This window comes from Dermacentor albipictus, chromosome 4 (assembly GCF_038994185.2).
Source record: "Dermacentor albipictus isolate Rhodes 1998 colony chromosome 4, USDA_Dalb.pri_finalv2, whole genome shotgun sequence".
Classification (NCBI taxonomy): Eukaryota; Metazoa; Arthropoda; class Arachnida; order Ixodida; family Ixodidae; genus Dermacentor; species Dermacentor albipictus.
In genome coordinates this window covers 16,805,335-16,823,689 of record NC_091824.1, presented here as the reverse complement: position 1 = coordinate 16,823,689, position 18,355 = coordinate 16,805,335, and the positions used below count along the sequence as shown (strand labels likewise).

The 18,355-nt window shown below is 45.0% G+C and overlaps 1 protein-coding gene and 1 long non-coding RNA gene across 4 annotated transcripts in view; one reads left to right on the top strand and one right to left on the bottom strand.

Moving 5' to 3' along the window:
- LOC135917209 (metaxin-2-like) overlaps positions 1-18,355 on the bottom strand; it is an 88,072-nt gene that overhangs the window by 35,980 nt on the left and 33,737 nt on the right. For 2 of the 3 annotated variants that reach the window (XM_065450759.1, XM_065450735.1), the window contains exons 6-7: positions 16,321-16,359; positions 5,616-5,741 (exon numbers count right to left, since the gene is read on the bottom strand). In XM_065450759.1, the coding sequence (XP_065306831.1) occupies positions 5,616-5,741; positions 16,321-16,359 (165 nt within the window). The remainder of the gene's footprint in view (positions 1-5,615; positions 5,742-16,320; positions 16,360-18,355) is intronic. The other variant, XM_065450741.2, reaches the window with a different exon arrangement.
- The window catches only part of LOC135917230 (uncharacterized), a 77,564-nt gene that overhangs the window by 45,850 nt on the left and 13,359 nt on the right, over positions 1-18,355 (top strand). The gene's annotated exons all lie outside the window — the stretch shown is intronic.

The following is an 18,355-nucleotide window of genomic DNA, read 5'->3' as shown; positions in this document are numbered from 1 at the left end:
GCTGACCGCCACATTCCTGTTCTTTTTACAGTGCTGAATAATTGTTCCCATGACCTAATCCTCGGACTCAACTTTCTTACGGCGCATTCAGCTTTGATCGACTGTTCTGCCGGTACCCTTTGCCTCGAACTTCTTCTACTCGTGCATATTTGTGCCGAACTGCCGAACAACTTTAGTACGACCGCCTTCATCCGCCTGCCGCCTAAAGCCTTGACTTTCGTCGATTTGCTATAATCTTTTCCAGTGCCTGATGGTGATTACATCGCCACACCTGTTCCTGATGTCCTTTTAATGCGCAATATCATTGTGCCCCACACCGTCGTCACTGTCGCCAATAACCAAACATGCCTCCCTGTCGTCACTTTTGGCCTGAAAAACGAAGTTATACCCCAAGGCATATCGGTTGCGATGCTATATGCTATAGGAGATGACCATGTCACAACGTTTTCAGTTGACGTCTGCTCCGATTCTTCACCATGTCCACAGGATACTATGTGCCCTGATGCAACATTTCGTCCCATGATTGCTGCGAACCTACTGCTTGAACAAGCAGCAGCTCTGTGCTGCCTTTTGGTTTCCTATCACATCTTCAACCTCAACAATCGCAAAATGGGCCAGACTTCAATTGCACTGGCATCTCATAAATACTGGTGATGCCAGTGCTATTCATCGCCGGCCATTTCGAGTTTCTGCTTCAGAGCGTAAGGTTATTCAAGATAAGTGGACAAGATGCTTGCCGAAGGTATTGTTGAACCTTCATCGAGCCCTTGGGCGGCGCCCATGGTACTTGTTAAAAAGATGGCACATGAAATTTCTGCGTAGATTATCGTCATCTAAACCGCATTACCAAGCAAGATCCCTTGCCTCGCATTGACGCCCTTGATTGTCTCCACGGTGCCAAATACTTTTCATTAATAGAACTTTGGTCTGGTTATTGGCAAATTTCTGTTGATGAAAAGGATCAAGAGAAAACCGCGTTCGTCACCCCTGATGGCCTATATCAATTCAAAGTTATGCCATTTGGTCTATGCAACGTCCCAGCAACGTTCAAACGTATCATGGACTCTTTAGTTCAACGGTCAACATGTCTCTGCTACCTAGGCGACATGCTCATAATTTCACCTACATTTGAGACACACCTTGAGCACTTATCAGCTGTTCTTCAAGTCTACCACGAGGCTGGGCTGCAACTAAATTCATCGAAGTGTCACTTTGGCCGTCAGCAGATTACAGTGCTGGGCCACCTCATCAGTGCTTCCGGTATTCAACCAGACCCGCAGAAAATTTGTGCTGTCACGTCATTTCCTGTACCTCAGTTTGTCAAAGACGTCCGAAGTTTTGTAGGACTCTGCTCCTACTTCCGACGCTTTGTTAAAGACTTCGCAGTGATTGCCCAACTGCTTACTGATCTTCTAAAGAAGGATGTGCCATTTACATGGGGCCTCACTGAAAGTGCCGCATTTGCCCAGCTCACCAATATTCTCACCAAGCCACCTATAATGGCCTACTTTGACACGTCCTCTCCTAAAGAGGTACGTACTGATGCCAGTGGTCACTGTATCGGAGCCATCTTCGCCCAGCGCCAACAAGGTCAAGATCATGTTATCGCCTACGCTAGCGGCCTACTCACAGCAGCGGAGCGCAACTATTCGATTACAGATCGTGAATGCCTGGCTCTCATCTGCGCTGTTTCCAAATTCCGCCCGTACTTGTATCGCACGCACTTCTCTGTAATCACGGACCACCATGCGGCTCTGCTGGCTTTCCTCATTCAAGGATCCTACTGGCTGGCTTGGTCGCTGGGCTCTACAGCTGCAAGAATATTTCTATGCAGTAATATACAAGTTGAGCTGATTATATCAAGACGCAGGCTGTTTATTATGCTATCCAGTGGACAGAACTACCTGCCGACCCTGACCCTGATGCCGACGCTTGCATTTTCTCCGTTTCTCAGCTGCTACACGTTGCCGACGAGCAACGTTGTGATGTCGCCTTGCGCACCATCATTGATGGCTTGGAATCTTCGTCTTGTGATTCGTTCCTTCACCTGTTTTTTCTCCGGAATGGTGCATTATATTGCCACAATGTATGCCCCGACACTCCTGCCCTACTTCTCCTCACTGTTAAGCACCTCTGGTCAGCTGTTCTCCAAGAACTTCATGATTTACGAACGGCAGTTCACCTTGGCGTCTCCCGCACCTACAACCGGATTCGCCGACGCTTCTTTTGGCCAGGCCTTGCCTGCTCCGTCCAGAAATAAATTGCAGTGTGTGAGAAATGCCAGCGCTGAAAAACACCATCGATGCTCCCAGCTGAGTGCCTTCAACCGCTCGACATACCTTCAGAACCGTTCTTTCACATTGGCTTGGACCTACTTGGCCCTTTCCCTCTATCCACATCTGGCAACAAGTGGGTTGCTGTGGCGACAGGTTACGCCATGCGCTACGCCATCACCAGAGCACTTCCAACAGGTTGCGCCACAGATGTCGCCGAATTTCTTTTACGCGACCTGATTCTGCAGCATGGCACTCCACACCGTTTGCTCACTGACCGTGGTCGGACATTTCTTTCTAAAGTCATCGCCGACATCCTGCAGTCCTGTTCAACCAAGCACAAGCTGACTACGTCTTACCATCCACAGACTAATGGTCTCACAGAGCGTCTGAATTGTGCCCTAACAGACATGCTTGAAAAGGATGTCTCGTCTGACCATACTGATTGAGACCTTGCCCTACCCTATGTCCCTCCTGCGCATAATGCCTCGCATCACGACACTGCCAATTATTCCCCGTTCTTTCTGTTGTTCGGCTGGGAACCTACATTGACACTGGATGTATCCCCCCCCCCATCCGCCGCAGCAGAGACCAGCGAGTATGCACTTGACGCCATCGCCAGGGCAGCCCAAGCACGCGAAATTGCCCGCGCTCGCCTCCTGACCTCACAAGAGAAGCAACGGCATTTGTACGATCACCAACACAGAGACATACACTTTTCGCCTAGATCTCTGGTACTCCTGTGGTCCTCGACTCGTCACGCTGGCCTGTCAGAAAAACTCCTGTCTCGGTACACAGGCCCATATCGAGTGCTGCGGACCGTGACTCCAGTTACGTACAAAATCGCCCCAGCCAGTACCAGTGCCGTATCTGCCTTGATTTCCACTGACGTTGTGCATGTTGCACGCCTCAAACCATATTACTCTCCTGTCATCACCAATATTTAGACGCAACGGGGCGGTGCTTCCGCCACCGGGGATAATGATACATGCATATTGCGTGTTTCTTGTGGCCGATGCACACAGGCACCCCGACAAAGATGACAAACGATCTCTGGCTCTCGAGCTGTCGGCTGAACTGGTTAGCACTGCATTATCCTTTGTAAGTACACTTTGTAAATAGGCTCCAGTTCTCATTTCTTCGTTTGTGTAACAATATGTTGCCTTGAAGAAGATAAGTCCCCTTGTTGAAACGTTGGCTCCTGCTTTCACCTTGTTCTTGTTTTGCAAAACGTCTCTCAGTGACACGGGGTCTGCTGACTAGTCAGCCGATTGTTGGCATCGGTGTTACGTTGGCTAATGTCTAGTCGGCATCATGTCCGCCTAGTGTGACCAGGCCTTTTAGGACCGACATTTGTCTTGGCACTCGCTGCCAATGAACAAGAAGCCATGAGACAAGTATGCGTTGGAGCATTGATAATGTGGCCTACAGGCACTGAACTAACTCAGACGCTGTGATATCTACTGTTTGCAAAACTTGTGGTTTAGCATGGCAGAACATGTAGTTATTGGGGATCTTTTTGCAATTCACCGACATGCACAAGTGTGGGCACTGGTACATGTCCATTGACTTGCAAAAAGACCCTCAATGACTTTATGTTCCACCATGCTAAACCTACCATATTTACACGACTGTAAGTCGATCTATTTTTTTAAATTTGAAAATCTGAAGTGGGGGGGGGGGGTCGACTTACAATCGAAACCAAAACATGGCACTGCCAAAAAACGCAAGACCAACGAGATATCAGGGGAGCTACAAGGTAGTTACAAGATTATGTTTGCTCTATGGCCCTAACCGTAGTTTTTTCTATCCTGCACATTTGTTTGTTTTTTGGAAGGGTTTTAAATATTTTTTAGAGTTTTACAGCACACAAAAGACTCATAGGGGGTGTCGATAGTCGATGGAAGTGCCGCTGTTCCATTCGCGGTGACACCCCCAGAACGGCGGCGCTTGCAGGGAGTATCGATAGTTCAAGGATGTGCACGCCACTCACGTGTTTCTCTTTCTCTGTTGCTCTGTTTGACGCGTTTGACTCGACTGCTGGCTACGTGCTACTTCTATGCTTCATCAGTTGTCATGAGTGCTAGAGGCCCACTAAACATACGGTCCTCGTTTACCGCGGCGTTCAAGAGGGCTGCCATCCTTTACACCGAAGAAACAAATCACTGTGCAGCTGGCCATAAATTCAATGTTTCTGAACGGGTGGTGCAAGAGTGGTGACTGCAGTGAAGCAAAATTTTCACCTGTGACGGCAAGCGAAGAATTTCACACGGGCCGAAGTCGGAACGCTTTCCAGAGCTGTAGGCCAAGCTTGCGGGATACGTCACTGAAATGCGTGATCGGTCCCTGCCAGTGAAGTGCGACATGGTCATGAAACAAGCCCGGATCTTCGCCTTTTAAGGACCTACTCCGCCGTGAGTACGAGTGGCTGGCGGCAGTCGTACTTTGGCAGTCGCACTTTGGCAACGGTCGTTTGCCAAAGTGGAATTTCGCTGGACGACAACGCGCTGTGGGACCGTAGCAGCGATGACGATGGCAGCACTAGTTAGGACAATAGCACAAGTGAAGATGAGTAGTCCAGTGACCATGCCAGCTACTAATAAATTTCGTTACGGAATGCGCCTTCACGTATACTCTTTTCTTTCTTTTTTTACTGTCATGCGATATGGGGGGGGGGTCGACTTACAATCATGTAAATACGGTATGTGATTTAAGACAAGAGAAATGAGTCTCGACACCAAGCAACTTATTCACACAGCTGCAAGAGAAGCAGATGATGGAGTGCCATCTTTCAAGATTCCTATAATACATCTCGATGACCATCTGAGGGCATGCACCGCTTTCTAAAGTCATCTATTCTGAAGTTCTCCCTCAGATGATCCATATGATAATCAAGACATTCAAAATTGAGAGAACGGCATGTCGTCAATTCCTTTTCTAGTAAAGACCTTAACTGCCTTATCAATAACAATAAAGCACAATTTCTGTCACCGCTGCGAAAATTCTCAATATTTCCCCGATTTTTTCAAAACTACTTTATCCCCCTGGTTATTTCCTGGCCTACTCGGTTTGTAGACACCATAGACAATTGCGAACTTTAATATAAAGAAATTTTTTAGTGAAATTCTGTGACTTTTATTATCGGCCGTAGTAAAATGCCAGGCAGGTTATCCTCGCTTCTTTACCTTAGTAAAGGCAAAGTTCCACCTTTCTTCATTTGTTCAAACGAAAAAACAAACAACCAAAGACAACCATGTGAGGGCAGCAAACTAGAGTGTCCTCATAAAATATTTGCAGGGAAGTGAAAAGAACAAGAAAAGCCATATGCCAAGTTATACAAACCTCTTCCAATGACTTTTCACTCCACTCAGAAACAGAGAGCTTGGCCAGAATGTGTCGTCTTTTTCGGAAGGGCAGAATATGGTTGAGGGGCCATGGGTAAACTGAACCATACCGTGGTTTCGTCACCTGTTTGTATGCAAAAACACAAATAGATCACAGCAGATTAAGCAGCAAGCTGCAATCAAATTTTGGACCATGCAAAAACCCTGCCGTATTTATTTGAACATAAGTGAACCTTTCTTTTTATTGTTCACCAAGCTGTGCTCTTGACCTATAAGACTTGTGACCAATCAATCTTGACCTATATTCATGAACAAAGCTGCCAAAAGTACCAAGCTAATGGTGTTCCTCAGCCCTGCCTGCTACAGCAAGAAATGCTACATATGCAACATGCTCGACAGTACTGAGGACAACGCCATTTGGAATGCTGAGAATGCCTGCAATGCATTCGACAAGGATGATTTCGCAAGCAGTTACAATGAGGAGGCAGCTTGCGACATCAAGTAGAGCGGTTTAGTAGCCAAGCTTTTAGTAAACAAAGGTGTGCCATGTTAAAAGTTTCTCGTTATTCTAAAAAGATGTGGGCCAACCTATATGTAAACTACATATTTCTTTATTTACGAGTCGACCTCCATTTGTGTTCAACCTATTTTCAAGCAAATACAGTAGTTTAACATAGTGGGGCCCTGGACTAGGGGCTCCACCCACTCGCTTTCTGCATTTTTTTTTCTTTTAAATAAACGTTTTGATATATATATATTAACATAGTGTAGGAGAAGAGGAGCCTCCATGAACAATTTGACATTCAATGTATGAATGGAAGTGGAGCTGTTTTTGATACCAAAACTGAAAAAAAAAAAACGCTGCCATCACCACTCGCCAGAAGTGATGCATAACCTAGAGCGTGCAGTTCCATGGCATGACCTCTGAGATAAGGTGGTGCCTGCGGCTGCTAATGGCGTACTGAGAAATCTTAGAAGTGGCTTGCTGAGACTTATGTCATGACAACAACCACCAAGTGCACATGTAGTATGCTTAGATGCTTTCTAAAGGCTGCTAAATAAGAAACTATTCAATTACCAGCCCTGCAGCTTCGCCAAGATTGCTTTAGAAGGGTACATATTACTTATCTGTAACAAATTTAGCAAGACTAAAATTTCATTGCAATTGGCTTTTTCAAAAATGATTAGGTTTCGCAATCTGTTCATATGCAAAAACACAAATTCATTAAAGGCCTGTAGCAAATTTACATAACAATAGTACAGTCAAATGTCGTTAATTCGAACACGCTTAATTCGAACTGACACTGTTGTCGCATCAACGCTATGTGTATTCCAATGGGTAAAAACGCCAGGTCATTCGAATGCGCAAGCATTTGCGACGACTAATTCTAACATACTACGCTCCAACAATAGTCTCAGCAGTGCGCCAAATCACGCGGCGGTGCCTCTGACCAGCATTCCTCTGACCCCGCCACAGAGAAAAAGCTTAGGAGACACTTCTCAATGCCGCTCGCGCAGAAAGAAGAAAAAAAAAAAAAGCCGTGGCGGAGATTTGTGCGCAGGCGTGTGCAGGCGTGCATCACCAATTACTTCGGTTCGTGATGGGTGTGACTTCGGTTAGTGTCGCGGCACCACCATGTATCCCATAGAGTCCATGTATAAGAACGTCTGAAATTTCGGACGCAAGAAACCTTCACCATCCGACTTTCCGGACTTTTTACTGTGACCCCAGGTTCTGAAATGGCATTAATCAAAGCCACCACCACCTCCACTTTATTTATCGCACCACCTCGAGCCGGGGCTCTCGCACACAGATCTGCTGGACGCTGGTCAAAGTAAACAGGGAAGTGAGAAGGTATGGTGGTTTTCAACAAGATAGGATCCACATCAATTACAGACTTGCACGAGAAGTGGGCTGACGACTTGCTGTTTGCGCTGTTACTTTTTTAGGGGAGCCAACAGGCGCTCAAGAGGCCAGAGTAGATAGCAATGAAGAAGGTCGCATAAGGGAACCTCAGTATAGCATCGCCGTCAGTAACAGAAAAAGGAGGAAAGCAAGAAAGAGAGCTCGCCATGCAATAGGCTACATCAACATGCAGGGTGGCAGAAGAAAGGAAAAGTGGGCTGAGGAGGAGTTAAATAGAGAACAAATAGGGGTGTATGCGGTTACAGAAACACACTTTAGAGACTTGGAAGAGCTGCCAGTGATTGAGAGTTAAGTTTGGGAAGGGTGCAAAAGAACTAAGTCGGAAAGAAAGGGAGGGGGAGTCGGAATGCTCACCCATAGGGAACCAAATGGAAAAGAGTAAATTCAAAATGTCAAGAGCATCTTTGGTTATCAGGTACAATGAGTGGGAAAAAACTTTACTGGGTGTTACGTAATTGTGGACCGGAAATAATTTCACATGGAAGAATAAAGAGTTAGTGGGATGCATAAGTGCTGATATTAAGGGTTTCAGGAATGGTGCTGAAATTATCCTATTAGGTGACACGAATGTCCACATACAGGATCTAGATGGCTGTACCGACAGCAACGGGAAGTCAATGCTTGATCTTCGTGAGCAACGTAACCTCGTTATCGTGAATACAGGGCCTAAGTATGAAGGGCAGATCACATGGGAAGCGGGAAACCGGCAATCAACCATTTATTAATGTCTGATGACAGAAGGAATTCATGATAAGTTAAGAGAAATGGTCATTGACAAGGAAGGGTATAGCAGCATAGGGAGTGACCATAAACGCATCATTTTGAAAACTGGATATATAGTTGGGAAAGAGAGTAAGGAGTGCAAAATGGCCAGTCCGAATTTCAACGCTGAACAAATAACAAATATAGTCAAAAGAGTCAAGGAAGAACTTGAGCCCCGGTCAAATATAGTGAGTATCTAAATGTAATAACGACAGAAATACGGAAAGAGAAACAACATGTTCATTGGAAAGAAAAAAAAAAGCTGAAAAGCTGGTGGAACAGAGAGATAACGACAGAAAGCAACCCAAGAACACAGGCAGGCAAAAAAGGCGCAGTTGCCACAGAATGAAGAGGCCAGTAAATGGGAAACATACCGGGATAACGACAGAAAGCAACCCAAGAACACAGGCAGGCAAAAAAGGCGCAGTTGCCACAGGATGAAGAGGCCAGTAAATGGGAAACATACCGGGAGAAAAAGTCTATGGTTTAAATACTGGTGCAAGCAAATATAAAAGGTGAAAGTGAACGGTCATTGTCAGAAATACGTGAGAAAAAGAAGGCTGTACCTAGAATAATTTGGAACCACATAAAATTATTAGGCGGGAAGTCAACAATACAACAACATATCCTCGACAAAGATGGAAACAAACTGGAAGGAGAAGCGGCAATAAATTACATCCAAACAATAATTTGGAGAAAAAAAGAGCATGAACGAGACCCAGGCGGAAAAGCAGCTGGTGCTGACAAATTTCAACTGGAAGAAAGCCCAAGAGAAAATTCCTAAGCGCACAAACACAGGGCTAGACCAGGTTCCCGTTGGGCTGATTAATGAACTAGGACCAAAAAGTAAGGAAGCTCTGGTGAAAGCAGTGGAAAAAACTTTAAAAGATAGACGAATAGCAGACAGTTGGCGAGAAAGTAGAAGGAATTTAATTTATAAAGGTAAGGGGGAGAAAGATAGAATTCACTCGTATAGACCGTTGACCATTACATCGGTAATATACAGGCTAGCAATGTAGCCAATCAAATTAAAGCTGCAAGCATGGGCAGAGAATATTGGCATTTTGGGAGAACTTCAGAATAGGTAGGCATTTGGATGATAACTTATTTGTTCTTACTCAGTGTATTGAAATACCAAAAGTAGAAAGCAGACAGTTATATGTGGCCTTTTTAGACATTACAGGAGCCTATGACAATGTCGACTGCAACATTTTGTGGGATATTCTGGAAAGGGAAGGCTTAGGTGACGATTGTCTACAGCTTTTGAGACAGATTTACCTAGAAAATACCGTTTGTGTTGAATGGGAAGGGATGAGGAGCGAGGATAAAGTTGATATCAACAAGGGACTGAGGCAGGGGTGCCCTTTATCCCCGCTGCTGTTTCAGGGTGTCTACCAAGTTCACATTTACAAATTCCCTGAGTTTTCCAGGTTTTCCCTGAGTGCCATTGCAAATTTCCCTGAGTGATGCAGAACTATGTTTTATATCAACACGGGCTGAAATCGTATCGCCTGATGCTGTCACTCTCTAGTAGGCACATGAAAAAAAGCAACTTAATCCAATTTGAATACTAAGGAGCAGTGTTTATGTTATTCAAAAAGAGAATAGAAGGCAGGGGTTAGTAAAATGCACAGCAAATAAAGTGTCTTCGAAAACAATTGCAACTAGGGTCGGACATTATCAAATACGAATAAAAAGGAGATGCATGCAAAGGCAAATATTGTCTAATATGAGCTATTTCTATGAACTGATAGCGACCTCAGTGGGATACGGCCTGAACTCTGTCACAATTGAGATTCTCTCTCAACAGCTCGTAATAAGTCAACCTCAACAGTCCTGACATACTCTCAGCCCGCGCACGACGCCCGAGTGTTGTGTTGCAATGCTCCAAAGAGTGTATTTTGGTTTGGATGAGGGACACCTGCATCTCGGCATCAGCCAAAACTTTACTTTTTGAGCTCAAGCTCTTTCAAAACGGCGGCAACAAGCTTCCTTGCTCGTTTATTCCTCAATGCGTAGGTCACTTCTGTCCTTGTCCGCCTTCCGCCACTCGTTCGCCCCAAGGACCATTTGAAGCATCTTGATCAGTTGCACAGTCCACGACCGATTTTTCGAGCTCCCTAGGGGCCGCGAAAACGTCCGAAAAATAGGCCAGTTGGAAAAAAATAAATGCGTGTCATTTACTGCCCTTAGGGGCTCAAACCGTCACAGGCACGTTCGAAAATGCTCTGAAGGCCTGTCGGTACACATATTAGGCATACCTGTGCTCGTACTATGACAGGAAATGCCAGGTTCCCGCGTGTATAACTAAGATATACATACTGTATTCCGTGGCAATAGCCCCTTCCCACGGTTGTTATGCTTCACTGCAATACTTTTCCGTAACCTTTACCGAGTAACATTTCTGTACAGAGGCGAAGCTGACTTTCACGAACCAGCATTATGCAACGCACCGTGTTTTCCAAGTTTCTAAGCCAATCGCGAGGACCACAAAGGTGGAGTCCGTGCCATTGCTGACAGCAGCGAATTCTTTCAATAAAAAGTTCGGCACCCAATGGCAAGAAGCTTCATAGCGAACGTCGAAGCAGCTAGGCCTAGCGTTGCCGCAGTGGTGGCAATGGGTGCCAGCGGATCTGCGTGCGAGAGTGCCGGTTCGAGGCGGCGAAGTAATCAAAACGGCAGTGGTGGTGCCTTTGATTAATGCCGTTTCGGACCTGCGGTCGCGGAAAAACGTCCGGAAAATCGGACGGCAAAGAGTTCTTGCGTCGGAAATTTCACACGTTCTGATACGTTGACACTATGGGGTACGAGGCGGCGCCGCGAAGCCGTCCAAATTATCGGGAATCCGGAAAGTCGCTCGTTGACTGTACACTGGCAACTCCTCCTGCCAACGACAGGGCGTCAAAGACGATTCATTACGATTCCTGTCTGCTACTCGAGCCAGCATTACCGCGACTTTCGACCCTTTCAATAAAATTGCCGCTAATTTTCCCTGATAGAGGCCCAAATTCCATGAGTTTTCCCTGACTTTTTCCAGACTACTCAAAATCCCTGAGAATTCCCGGTTTTCCCGGTTGGTAGACACCCTGTGTTTATGATGTACATGGTGAGGATGGAGAGGGAGCCAGAAGGATGTAACATCGGGTTTAATCTCTCATACAAACAGGTGGGTACAGTAGTAGAGCAGCAACTCCCAGGTTTATTTTATGCGGATGACAGTGTGTGTTGCTAGCTAACAAGTAAAGTGATTTGCAACTCTGGACAGGAAGGCAAAAATTTAGGTTTGAAATTTAGTGTTAGAAAATTAGGTGTTATGGTATTCAATGAAAACAGTGAACAGACACTAAAGATACAGGGCCAAGAAATACCTCGGCTAACAGAATATAAATACCTTGGTATATGGATAAACAAAGGCTATAGATATATGGAAACACAGGAAAAAAAAACATAACAGTAAAGGGGAAGAGAAATTCAGCCATAACGAAGCACAGAGCACTATGGGGATACAATAGGTACGCGGTGCAGCGCGGAATAGGGAAAGTTGTAATGCTTCCAGGACTTACTTTTGGAAATGTGGTTGTTTGCTTTAAATCAGGGGTTATTGGAATATGAACCTGGCAACGTTTAACGCTAGAACATTATCTAGTGAGAAGAGTCTAGCAGTGTTATTGGAGGAATTAGAGGGCAGTAAATGGGATATCATGGGCTCAGTGAAGTTAGGAAACCAAAAGAAGCATATACAGTGCTAAAAAGCAGGCACGTCCTCTGGTACCGGGGCTTAGCAGAGAAACGAGAACTAGGAGTTGAATTCCTGATTAATAAGAATATAGCTGGTAACATACAGGAATTCTATAGCATTAACGAGAGGGTGGCAGGTCTTGTTGTGAAACTTAATAAGAGGTACAAAATGAAGGTTGTCCAGGTCTAGGCCCCTACATCCAGTCATGATGAGCAGGAAGTCGAAAGCTTCTATGAAGACGTGGGATCAGCGATGGGTAGAGTGAAAACAAAATACACCATACTGATGGCCGACTTCAATGCCAAGGTAGGCAAGAAGCAGGCTGGAGACAAGGCAGTGGGGGAATATGGCACAGGCACTAGTAATAGCAGGGGAGAGTTATTAGTAGAGTTTGCGGAGCAGAATAATATGTGGATAATGAATACCTTCTTCCGCAAGCGGGATCGCCGAAAGTGGACGTGGAGGAGCCTGAACAGCGAGACTAGAAATGAAATAGACTTCATACTCTGCGCTAACCCTGGCATCATACAAGATGTGGACGTGCTCGGCAAGGTGCGCTGCAGTGACAACAGGATGGTAAGAACTCGAATTAGCCTGGACCTGAGGAGGGAACGGAAGAAACTGGTACATAAGAAGCCGATCAATGAGTTAGCGGTAAGAAGAAAACTAGAGGAATTCCAGATCAAGCTGCGGAACAGGTACTCGGCTTTAACACAGGAAGAGGACATTAGTGTTGAAGCAATGAACTACAATATTGTGGGCATCATTAAGGAGTGTGCAATAGAAGTGGGTGGTAACTCCGTTAGACAGGATACCAGTAAGCTATCGCAGGAGACAAAAGATCTGATCAAGAAACGCCAATGTATGAAAGCCTCTAACCCTACAGCTAGAATAGAACTGGAAGAACTTTCGAAGTTAATCAACAAGCGTAAGACGGCTGACATAAGGAAGTGTAATATGGATAGAATTGAACATGCTCTCAGGAACAGAGGAAGCCTAAAAGCAGTGAAGAAGAAACTAGGAATTGGTAAAAATCAGGTGTATGCGTTAACAGACAAATCCGGCAATATCATTACTAATATGGATGAGATAGTTCAAGTGGCTGAGGAGTTCTAGAGATTTACACAGTACCAGTGGCACCCACGACGATAATGGAAGAGAGAATAGTCTAGGGGAATTCGACACCCCACAGGTAACGCCAGAAGAAGTAAAGAAAGCCTTGGGAGCTATGCAAAGGGGGAAGGCAGCTGGGGAGGATCAGGTAACAGCAGATTTGTTGAAGGATGGTGGTCAGATTGTTCTAGAGAAACTGGCCACCCTGTATACGCAATGCCTCATGATCTCGAGCGTACCGGAATCTTGGACGAACGCTAACATAATCCTAATCCATAAGAAAGGGGATGCCACAGAGTTGAATAATTATAGACCGATCAGCGTACTGTCAGTTGCCTACAAACTATTTACTAAGGTAATTGCAAATAGAATCAGGAACACCTTAGACTTCTGTCAACCAAAGGACCAGGCAGATTCCGCAAAGGCTACTCAACAATAGACCATATTCACACTATCAATCAGGTGATAGAGAAATGTGCGGAATATAACCAACCCTTATATATAGCTTAGATTGATTAGGAGAAAGCGTTTGATTTAGTTGAAACCTCAGCAGTCATGGAGGCATTACGGAATAAGGGTGTAGACGAGCCGTATGTAAAAATACTGAAAGATATCTATAGCGGCTCCATAGCCACCGTAGTCCTTCATAAAGAAAGCAACAAAATCCCCATAAAGAAAGGAGTCAGGCAGGGAGATATGGGCTGGACTAGTTTTGAAGTGAGGGAAGCTCGCAGTAAAATTGAGTATGAAGAACGGCTGAGGAATATGGAAGAAAGTAAATGGGCTGGGAGAGTGTTCAGGTATCTGTACAGGAAAAACATTGATTCACAGTGGAGAAAAAGAACTAGGAAGCCTACCAGCAAGTATGCGGCCTGTAGGGTGGGCAACACAGCAACAAAGAAGGTCAAGCGGAAAGTCAAAGAGGCTGAAATAATCTCATGGGTGGTGGCAATGGAAAAGAAACCTGCCGTGAGTAACTACTTAAGAGGAAAAAACGAAATCAGGAAAGAAACAATTTATGATAACTCAAAGGGAAGCTCATTACTTTTCGAAGCGAGATCGGGATGCCTTAGAAGACGCACCTATAAAGCGAGATATAAGAAGGAAGAAACATGTGCTTGCTGCGGTAACGCTAGGGAAACTATGGAGCATGTTTCATTAAAATGTGAAGACGTGTACCCAGCGGTCGATTTAGGCACGACTGGCCTCCTTGAATGCCTTGGGTTCAGCGAGAGCAGTGGAAAAGTAAACATGTCCTCAATAGGGATTAGTAAGAGGCGATTGGAGGATTGGTAAAATAAAAGTAGGGAAACGACAAAAAAGGGAGATGTACAAAAGCACAGTTCGCAATAGGGGATCAGAAAATTTGGTTGCGGGAGTTCATAGTGCATACCCCCCCCCCCCTTTTTTTCTTTTTTACCTAGGTAGGACATTAGGCAGTATAATAGCAAGAGCGTGGTGGCACAGTCTACCGCCCCGTTCCAAAGGAGACGCTCATAACATCCATCCGTCCATCCATCCATCTGCTGGCAGCCGCACAGCCACACCATGGCAACAATAGGCCTACCTACTTCGCTGTTCGGTACCAAGCTTCTTGCTGTTCTGTGCCGTGTTATTTAATTGAAACAATTCACCGCTGTTAGCAACGGCGCTGACTCCGCCTTTGTAATCCCCAGCAATGTCTTCACAGCGCGGAAAGTGCATCGCGTTGCATAATGCCGGTTCCCAAAAGTCAACTTCACAGCTCTCGACTGTCTTCCATTTATTCACCTTCATATGTTTGCGTCTTGCCAACAGTGACTCCTACTGCCACTCCATAATGAAGTGGCTTCATGGCTCATCTCATCCACCTAGCACTCGGCTTCGTTGGCAATTAAAGAACTTGAAGATCGAACATTCGATACTACACTGTTACATGTTTCATCCTGAAGGACACCATTAAATTCCTGTGCTTCCCCAATCACTTTGGGCTCAGACACTAGAGACCTTTCATTATTCCACAGCTGGTCCCTTCAGCTTCCATAAACTCTACAAACACATCTGCAGTTGCTTCTCTTGGCCTGGCCTTGGCAACAGCGTACCCAAATATCTGGCTTTGTGCCCACTCTGCGAGTGCTGCAAATGACTGTGCTCACGTACAGCTGGGCTACTCTAATCTGTACCATGTCCTGAAGCTCTTTTCGCTGTTTTTTGTATCAACCTGAATGGACCGCTGCACACATCAGTAGGCAGTAAGCAATTGATAGTCATAGTTGGAGACCACTTGACACAAGACTCCGACACAGCTGCATGACCTTCAGAATACATAGCAGAGGGTATTTACGAACAAACCTATTTACGAACGTTCATGCCCCATGATGGCCCAGCAATTGGCCATGAGTTCTAGCTCCAAGCAGGCTTCAGCATAGCTTGCCCATTTATTCAAGCAAAAGCAAATATAGTTAAGTGACTACATAACAAATGCATATACAAAGGAATTATCTACGTAACGAAGGATTCCATAATCCCAACTGGATTCCAATATTTTGCATGTATTGTGGACATGTCTACAGCAGAGGCCACTAACTACAGCACATCAGTCAAAACAAGAAAGGTAGATATGTGTGTGGATGTGTGCACGTGTATGTGTGAGTGCACATGCACAGACCTTTGACAAACAGCGCTAGCATGCTATGCCTATGAAACACAATGCCACAAGGTCGGCTGCAGTTGTATATTCCGTACAGCAAAGTCAGCAGAATCAAATCAGTGGCCTAATTCAATAAATATGTAATGAATTCATGTTAAATAATGGTATTATGCTGACTGCTTAGCCTCCTTTGTTATAAGGAGTATGGAACACAATCTTAATTATAAAGAAGAATGGAAGTCCCCAAGAGTGTCGTCATTAAGGCAGTTGACTGTACACTACAACCCTGCTGATACATGCCACTCTATCATACATAGGTACATCACTGCATTATACACCGCATCTGTACAATCAGGTGCACCATAGTATCAGCGTCCTACTGGCTCTACTGCACCTCAAAGCAATGAATATAAACTTATTCGGTCAGCCATAAGTCAAAGTGTAAAACATCATAGTCATATCCAAAATCCCATGCATCACTAATTTTAATGGTTTAAGAATGTAAGTGCCTGATAGCAACATATCTGGCTTACCTCGTAGTAAGTTTCATCATTGGCCCAACAGATGTAAAGCTGGAAAAAAAAATATGCAGATGCTAATAATTAGCAAGTGAAGGACAAGCAGGCATTGTTGTTCAAGTTACAGGTATAGTGAAGTTAATTGCAGTTTTAGATGCACAGTCGGCGTCAACAATTTACCGACTACGGAATGTAACAAAAACCTTAATATTCCCGCAGCTTGGGTATACAGCTTGACATTTGGATTTAGAGCCTATATATGCAAACAACACAGCAGTGTATGGTTTTACTGCTACGGCCACAAATTGTTTGAAATGCGCATACTACCTCCAATCTACCGCTCATTTTTTTTTTTTTTAACCGCAAGGGACTGGAACGCTCTGCCTGCCAACACCACGCACCACTTCGACGCACATCAATTCAAGGCTGTTCTCGAATCCCTGGTTTGTTAAGCTCAGCCCACACCTGATATTATACCCCATCACTGGGGCCTTTTAGGTGTAATAAATGATAATAAAAAAAAAATTAACTGCTTCAATATTATTGCGGAACCCATGCCCTGTAAACTTTTGATGCCGACTGCATGTTGCAGACCACCATTGTACGGGTCATTAATGTAGCACTCTGCCAAGGTTTAAAGGTCTCAGGGTGTCTACCAAGTTGACATTTCCAAATTCCCTGAATTTTCCAGGTTTTCCCCGAGTGCTTTTGCAAAATTCCCTGAGTGATGCAGAACTATGTTTTATGTCAAGTCGCGCTGAAACCATATCGCCCTATGCTGTTACTCTATAGTAAGCATATGAAAAAAATTTTAAAGAAAACTGACTTAATCCAATTTGAATACTAAGGAGTAGTGTTTATGTTATTCAAAAAAAGAGTATAAGGGAAGGGTTATTAAAATGCACAGCAAATAAAACGTCTTCGAAAAAATTTTCAAATCGAGTTGGACATTCTATAGTACAAATAAAAAGGAGATGCATACAGAAGCAAATATTTTCGAATATGAGCTATTTCTATCAACTGATAGCATACTCAGTGTCATGCAACTGTCCTGACATACTCTCAGCTCGCGCAAGATGCCTCAGTGTTGTGTTTCACTGCTTTAAAGAGTTTATTTTGGTTTAGATGAGGGACACCTGCATCTCAGCATCAGCCAACAATTTGTTTTTTGAGCGCAGGCTCCTTCAAAGAAGCGGTCGCATACTTAATTCCCCGTTCATTCCTCAGTGCGTCGATCCTTTCTGTTCTCGTCCTCCTTTCGCCGCGCGTTCACCCCACGGACCATTTGAAGAATACTCTTGGTCAATTTACACTCAACGTCCAATTTTTCGGACCCCCCAGGGGCCGCGAAAACTTCCGAAAAATCAGGCAGTCCGAAAAAATAAATTCATGTCTTTTACCGCCCTTAAGGGCTAAAATCGACACATGCACGTCTGAAAAAGCTCTGAATGCCTGTCAGTGCACTTATTAGGCATATCGGTGCTCCTACTGTGACAGGTGAGGGCGGGTGCATACGTGTAAAATTAAGGAATACACACGGTGTCCCGCGACAATTGCCCCTTCCTACGCTTGTTACGCTTCACCGCGTTACACGACTGTTATGAGGCGAAGCAGACTTTCGGGAAAGAGCATTATGCAATGCGCCGTGCTTTCCGAGCTTCGAAGACAAAATTATTGCTGTCAGCGGAGAAATGAAGAAACACCGCACCGAACAACAAGAAGCTTAACAGCTAACGTCGAAGCCGCTAGGCCTAGCGTTGCCGCAGTGGTGGCTACGGTTGCCAGCGGATCTGCGTGCGAGAGCACCGGTTCAAGGCGGCGAGGTAATCAAAATAGCAGCGGTGGTGGTTTTCATTAATGCCGTCTCGGACCTGCGATCACGCAAAACGTTTAGAAAATTGGACGGCGAAGAGTTCTTGCGTCTGAAATTTCAGACATTAAGATACATTGACTCTTTGGGGTACGTGGTGGTGCCGCGAAGCCGCCCGAGTTATCGGGAATCCGGAAAGTCGGCCGTTGACTGTACACTGGCAACTCCTCCAGCCGACGA